Genomic DNA, 8,054 nt, shown 5'->3' on the forward strand with positions numbered 1-8,054 from the left:
TCAGTTTTTTACTCTTCACGTTAGAAACTGAGATGTTTTATCATGATTTCATAAACACCAGTTTCCCATCGATTTCTTTGTTACAATCAAAATTATTATCACGAAATGTTCTTGCTCTTGCTTCTGTAACATTTTAAATCGACTTTTGTTTTAAAACAGGAATTGATTTCAATTTTAATTTTTGTTCGTTTTGAAAAAAATAGTAGGTTTTTGTTATCGTAATTTTGTATTGTGTGTTCCTGAGCTACACTTTTGTTTGATGATTCTTCTTGACAACGTCTCGATATTTGTGTGGACTTTGATACAATCATGTACGGCATCGACCTTTTGTATCCTTCAGTACTCCTGTTGTTTAGTTCGTCAACAAAATCGCTTTCCAACAATGTATCTCTGAATAAAATCACCATTAAAATTGTATACGTAATTTAGCTGCTTTATTTCAATAGGGCTGAACAACAAAACAGTAATGATAAAGTATACATAATAAGAAAGTATTACATCATAGACGAGGGTTAACACTTATATAATAAAGTATAAATACTACAATACTAAACAAACAGTTAATAACAATGTATATAAACTTAACAGGATAGAAGTATGATTATTTGTAATAAACCTTTTTACATTATATACAGTACAACACATTGTCTTATTTAACTTCTGATTCAATCACCGGGGACTAGCTCTATCCCGAAACATTGAAGTTATTTGTTTTCCTGTATTTATTATTTTACTTAAGCAATTCTTTTGATGTGATCTTTTTTGAGTTCCGAAATATAAAGGTTTTCTTTGCACTTCCTGACTGTAATAATGACGTAATTATATACAGACATGATATATGACATATTGCACATATAACCTTAACATACATGTACAAACGATATATATACAACAATTAAGAGTGTCCTGTTGTCCTATCGAGTCCATGATTCTTTGAAGGTTCATATCATTGCAAGACATTGCTTCTGAAGCACATTTCATCCGTATGTGCAGTTACATAATAACATGAATATTACAATAATCTTATGGTAAAAAATGGACGGATTCTAGTATTATTATAACGACAACCATCAGCATAATACACAGGTGAAGCACCCTTATTCTAACTACTTTGTCGATTTGATATTAAGACAGATATTTAACAGTCATTCAGTTTCCAAACTGTTTATCAATGATCTCCTTAAATCACTTTACAAAACTTTAACGTGAAGCTCTGCGTTCGTTTATGAAGCTTTTGTGTTGACCTTTTAAAGTGATTTCTTTTGTGTGATTATTAGCATTACTGATTTGGGATCAAATAAAAGAGAGAGAAATATTTAGGTCAAGTTCCTATCATATAACAATCGTAAAGGTGAGTCTTAGACAAATATTTAGGTGATATACATGCCATTCATCCAAAACCCGATGCGTCTGTATTTACCAGCTAGCCAACATGTCGACAATAATGCAATTAGCTACACTGCGAGTTTGAACAACAGCAGAACAGAGAACCAATATTAGGTGTATTCAAAATGAGAAACATAAATACTATCTATACACAAAACTTATTGATGGTAATAACTATGTAACATACATTTAATACACATCCTTGACTTAGGCAAGGGGATGAAGACTGGCTCATTAGGGATAATTATCCCCAGATTTTTATTAATTTTTGCTGAACGTATTTGTTGTAATTAATTAGTCTCTTCGGTAGTTTTCATCAGCACGTACATACCACTACCTAAATTGCCGTACACAAACAGACAAACTTCAACAAGCACATAGATCAAAAGAGAGCGCCGCATTCTTTTATATCTAGTAGTGTATAAACCGCAGATGTTGACGAGTTGTGTCAGTAGACACACTGTACCGTGATACACTTCCCCTATCTGGAAACTATTTTCCTTGTTATATATATACATGTTTATAGATATATATGTGTGTATTTTATGCCCTTTCTACACTGGTGATACACAGATGTAAACAATCGACCAAGTTGCACGGTGACCTAAATGCGTGTACCAATTTAATATAGTTGGAATCGTGCCAAACTTTCACGTGGTAATAACACACAGACAGTGCATTTTCCCCCCAAATCCGACTGGCAAACATAGATTAGTTTGGGATAGGTATGCATAATGCAGTAGGTAGAGGAACAAAAACGTACATGAGCACAATTTTACTTTAACATTCGCACTACTCGGAAGGAATAAATGGTTTGACATTATTCATGGTATATTCGTTTATGCTATATAAAGTTAATGGTTAAATACTTATAATCTTAAGCACAACATTTCAACGATTATCGCAGTTAAAATAATTAAAGTAATAACAACGCTTTGTTCAAATAAACATAACGCAGAAGTGGTGTTAATTTCACAAAATCTAAAATCTTTGTATACATGTTCATTGTACAAGATGGATTTGCCACATATAAAATAAACCATTTACATCTTGATCCTAGGCATAAGACAAAATAATAAAATCTAGTCTTTCTTAGACGATCTTAAAAGCAAACGTTTTGTCAATGGCATGGTGACAGCTATTGGGACTTAAAAATAGCCTATCAAAGTAGCCCCCGAGGATCTGATATGACATCTAAACCAAAATTGGTGCCAAGTCTTAAATCTTAAACAGGGCAATTGAATCGATTTAAAATATCACAGTTCCATTCCTGTTGTTGCTGTGGTTTACATTCCTCTGTTTCGCTGCGGAATCGATCTGGCGTTTTCCAATGGAAATGCTTACTGGCGGAATCGCGGCGCTTGTCAAGAAACTGAGGAATCTGATATCATGGTAAATGCGTTCACCATTCAGTTCTGACTTCAGAGAGAGGTACTGTTAGTTTACCTCTCAATTAGCTTGATCTTGAACGGTTTTGGTCTCAGTGTCAGTCCAGGAATGCCCGTCACATCCGGCAGTGGTTCTCCATCCGGACAAGTAAGCTCGTACTTGGAGAGGAGACATGCGCAGTACATGAATATTTCCATTTTAGAAATAGAAGATCCGAGGCACACACGGTTTCCTATCCCGAACGGTAGGTAACTGTACCTCTCTCCCGGACATTCATCAAGGAAGCGGCCTGGAAAGAGAATCATTAACATTATAATGTGCATATGTAAAAGATAAGCAACTCCAAAACTATTATAATATAGCTTAAATTGATCTTGCATCTTATAATTTACAGACAAGTACATATTTAGGTAACGCTACAATCCTTTCATGATTTTGAACGTTCAAGCTTTTCTAGATCGAACAACAATAAACTCCCCAGGGAATACTGAAAATTTGTTATCTTAAAAGGTTAATATTTCCCGCTATTTTTGGGGACGGAATGAAATTCTGAAAAGGATCAAGTTTAAACTAGTTCAAACTATATAAAGAGATATTAAGGGTCATTGATTAGTTTCCGAAACACACGAGGCCGGATTCGACGCTGTATCGAAATTAAACATTTGGACGTCACATTTCGAAAAGCCACTACATGCATTTTAACAATAAGCATTGGGTTAACAACTCGAACCACACTGGAATGATTTTCGTCGAATTCAATTTAAGGATTAAATTGTCTTTTTTGTGTGTCTATGAAAAAAAGACATCTATGAACAACCATGTCATATTGTGCTAGCGCACAATATGACGTTGTTCGCAAAGCTCTGGCATCTATATCGACCATAGTCACCAAAAAAAAAAGACAGTTTAATGCTTATATTTACATTCTCGACATATTCGTTTTGTTATATTTGAAAATTAGCATAAAAAATGCCAATATTCAGCGATTTCGTCAATGGGGTTCGACAAATAAAACAGCCTATTTTTTTCAAAATTCATTTGTCATGTGCAGATTGGCAAACAAAAAAGTGCATTGAAATAATACGAAATAAACACAGTCTGTTCAATGTTTTTTTTATTATTTGTGTAACAATATTGTATAAAATGTCTTTTTGATACTTTTTTATTAACATAAAAAACGATTTATGTTAGTTACATGTAGTTCCGGTGGGTGAATATATTCATGCGCGGCATGGATTGATGTCACGTTTTGGGTGTCAATTATGCATGGTCACATATACTGCAAATCTTTTTACTTAGTTTGTATCGTGGCTTTGCCACCAAAATGTAAATATAATGTATTAATGATTTACGCATTATCAGTGCGATCTACTTACCGGGGTTAAAGTAGTACGGATCATGCCAAGCTTGCTCGTCATGGTGAATAGCCCAGACGTTCATCAGTACCATGGTGTCTTTAGGGACATGGAATCCAGAAAGTCTATGGATGAAAGGCGTTTAATTGTTAAACACAATGGTCTAGAATGATATATATTTTTAACATCAACATGTTAGGTATATACCTCATCAAAGTATCAATGATTTATCTCGATATATATAGAATAAATAATAAGTTATACAATTGCTGTGATATGTTTGTTTACTCACTGTGTATCCTCCATAGTCCTGTGGGGGAAGCCAACAGGTAAGACGGCTGCCATACGAAGTGTCTCCTTAATGGTGGCCTCCAGAACGGGGTAACGCGAACGGTCAAATGGTTTCGGTAATGTGTTTTGGTCCGATACGCTGTGAATTTCCTCATAAATTCGTTTCTGCCACTGTAAACAAACATATGTGTAAAGGTCGCTATATAAACTAACGTAAATAGCGTGTATAAAGCACCAACATTCATTCTAAAACTACATAAAAAAAGTAATAACGGATACTAAACAGAACTTTGAATCAGACGAGAACAACATCTCCTATAGCAAGACGTTATACCTATCGTGATTCTCTAAATATATATGGCCTAAACCTACCTGTGGATTCCTTATCATGTAGATAATAAACCAAAGAATCGCCATGGTTGTAGATTCGATTCCACCGCCGAACAATTCATAAACAATATGGCCGATGCTGACGTCACTGAGAAGAGCCAAACGTTCGTTGTCCCCTTCATTCCGAGCTTCCTGCTGTTCCTTCAGCAAGATGTCAAGTAAATCACGATTGTTGTCACTCAAAGTTTCCTGCAACAAACACATTTTCTTTAATTCATCGCCCAAACCGGAGACGTTCACTCATATAAAACTGATACATCCCCACATATCTTGTAAGGTTGTCATATTAGTATTTTCATGATATTTAGTCTGATACTTTAATTACATGTGGTTAATGCTATTTCCGTACTCAGTTATCCTATATGACGTCATACATGTACTTACCCTATGTTCTGATATGACTTGGGAAAGCCATTGGTCCCTTCGCTTCAGACTGTCCAGGAAGCGGCGCCAGCTTGGAATAGGGAATCTCTGAGGACAGAAACAGACCATGCATTATATACGATGAAATCACCGTGTGTTGCAAGAATATATAACTGATCTTATAGTTATATGTCTTGAATGTATCTCAGTTTCATGTAGTATAATCATGTGACATTTCACAAGACTTTGTAAATGTACAAGAAATTGTAAATGGCGATACTTATTTGATACTATTATATATAAGATACCTGTACTTTTAATTATGTAAATGCTAACAATACATATGAATGTACTGAGATTATGATATCTGTGACCTACAAGTAGTATCCAAGGCCCTACATAATGTACCTGGTATACATTGCTGTGAGGAGCACATATCAACACGAGACTATTTGGCACGTTTCCAAAGACATTAACCCAGTGTGTTACACACTTTCTGCTCCCTATTCATACTTCATAGCATGTCGATTTCGTTGATGATGAGATGACATTTCATAATAACGAAGTGCTAGAATACAACACGATGACTTATGCCACGTGTGAAGATAGGCATTATTTTACTGCCTATGTTTTATTTAATTATAGAAACAATGACAAGCCTAACAGACGGTTATACAAAAACAACAAACTAATTGCGGAAAGAGTCTTTCATAGCGTCAAAAATTTGGCAGTTGGCCAGGAATATGATAGGAAGCAGCTAGGTTTAAAGTGAAAACGAGTTTTTAGCATACCAACCGGTCGCTATGGTCCATATTACATCATTATTATTGCTTAGGGATAGTAACCTGAAGAACCTTGCATCCAGTATTGTATACGATATGTTACAAAACGGTAATTAGAGAAGATGGTCACTGTAATATGTTAATACGATGGTCTACGTGATAGTCTGGGTACAGTCTGGGGGCGGTAAACATGATGCCCGTTCTGATGTCAAAGACCGCTCAGTGCAATAGAGTGCGGGGCAGTGTCACCCTATTTACTATCGGGCAAGCTTCCCATCCTTAAAACCCCATCCTAGTATATTAACATATCTTGTGTAAGCAGATACTTTTACTGAATGGACCTGCCAAAACAAGCATACATGTGTACGTTAAAACGTGTACTAAATACATACCGAAGCACCTACTTTCTGCTAAACATTTCGTTACACTCAAGGAAAGGAAAGTTGTTTGTCTCCTGGAGTGTAAATGAAGGATCTTGGTATTTAAGAATGTAAGGAATGTGACCTTTGGACTTCCAGCATTGCAACCAATCATCGTTAGTGTACTTTACACACCCTCTGAATTTGATAACAGCCACCGAGAATGTTCTATTCAACTGGTACACATTCATGCCGAGCTAACTAGGTCACACACCAACGTTACGACGGAAAAGCCAAACTGCCCAACCTTGGTACTCCAACGAAACCATAGAAAACTTTATATGCGCATAAAAGTAAATAAATGCCAGAATCAAATACGCTATGGCAGCCCATAAGGCTTTCTGTAGAAAATGAAATAAATGTTTTGCAAAAAACAAAAACAAAAACAAAACATCATTTTGTACTCCGACACTCTCTTACAGTCTTATCAGTGTGTTAACATCAACGTGTTGTTTCAGTCGTGTAGAAATAGAAAATGGTAGGTGTATTAATTACTCGTTGGACACTTTATGTCCATATAAAGCTGAAGATCCATGGCATCGGCTACGGTAACATAGTAAACACAAGTATATAATGCTACAGAAAAGAATGAATTAAAATACGAAACTGCTAGATATACATACCTCAAGAAATGGAAATACGTCAACAATATTGAAACTCTCTATGTTGTCCACAATATCTTGAATAATATTAAGCTGATCGAGAAAGGCATCGTCAACGTCCTCGAATCGCCGGTCCAAAATGCACATGCATAACACGTTAGCAACGACTCTGGATATGTCAAGTTTGGGATCAAATGACTCGCCCTTCTTACACACCTTTGCCAGTTTGTCACTCAAACTCTCCGTTTCGAAAATGATCATATTTTCTAGGTGAAGCTTACCACCTCGTGTCTGCGAGGACAAGAACGAGTGTACAATTTTCCTGTGAAACTTCAAGTCGGGTCCAGCATCACTCATTACAATGTCTTTACCCTTGCCAAGAAGAACTTCAACAGTCTTGCGTTGTTTCGGTCTACCAGCAAATACTCGACCTTGTCGAACGAAACTTGTGATTGCAGAATCAATAGTGTTAACCACCAAAACATTCTCTCCTCCCATTTTTAACCAGACGAGCGGCCCGTATTGCTCGCCTAGACTGGTCAGGGCCAGATGGAGTGCCTTTCCAAATATCTGTGGCATGTTCCCAATAAGAGGCCAAGCCATTGGACCCGGAGGGAACCGTGGTTTCCGATACAGTTGCAGTAACCAATAAGTCGACAGGAAACCAACCAGCGAAACTAAAACAGTCGACATATCCAAATTGTGTAGAAATCGTTCAAGCATGCCCATCTTGTTTGCCGAATTTTTCTAATAAAGTTAAAATAAATTTTTACTAAGATAACTATCACTTCTTGAACATATACTGCCTTTTTTTTCGTCAAAACCTTATTCTGTTATTCCGAACACGATATGTACACATGCGTGTGTCTTCCTCCTTACTATGGTTGTAAAGCCACGAGGGTTTGTTTATGTACCGACAGACACTCCTACTTACTACGTATGGCCACGTGACTTGTGTTTACAAACATTGGTTCGTCGCCTCTCTAGGTCACTGGGACGAAGTGTATATTAGCAAGGCCAGTCTGAAGAAAGCATTGCGGGCAGCCAGTTCCTTTCCCGCTTAATATTTTCTCAATA

General features: G+C 36.4%; 1 protein-coding gene across 1 annotated transcript; it reads right to left on the reverse strand.

Annotated features, from left to right (window-relative positions):
- Positions 1 to 417: 417 nt before the first annotated feature.
- Positions 418 to 7,841, reverse strand: LOC117327584 (steroid 17-alpha-hydroxylase/17,20 lyase-like). The gene is made up of 6 exons (XM_033884638.1): positions 6,999 to 7,841; positions 5,196 to 5,282; positions 4,794 to 5,000; positions 4,423 to 4,592; positions 4,152 to 4,255; positions 418 to 3,064 (listed from the first exon to the last, which is right to left on the reverse strand). The coding sequence occupies exons 1-6, from the start codon at positions 7,704 to 7,706 to the stop codon at positions 2,829 to 2,831; spliced, it is 1,512 nt and encodes a 503-aa protein (XP_033740529.1). The 5' UTR covers positions 7,707 to 7,841; the 3' UTR covers positions 418 to 2,828.
- Between the last annotated feature and the right edge of the window lie 213 nt (positions 7,842 to 8,054).

This window comes from Pecten maximus, chromosome 5 (genome assembly GCF_902652985.1).
Source record: "Pecten maximus chromosome 5, xPecMax1.1, whole genome shotgun sequence".
NCBI classification, from domain to species: domain Eukaryota; kingdom Metazoa; phylum Mollusca; class Bivalvia; order Pectinida; family Pectinidae; genus Pecten; species Pecten maximus.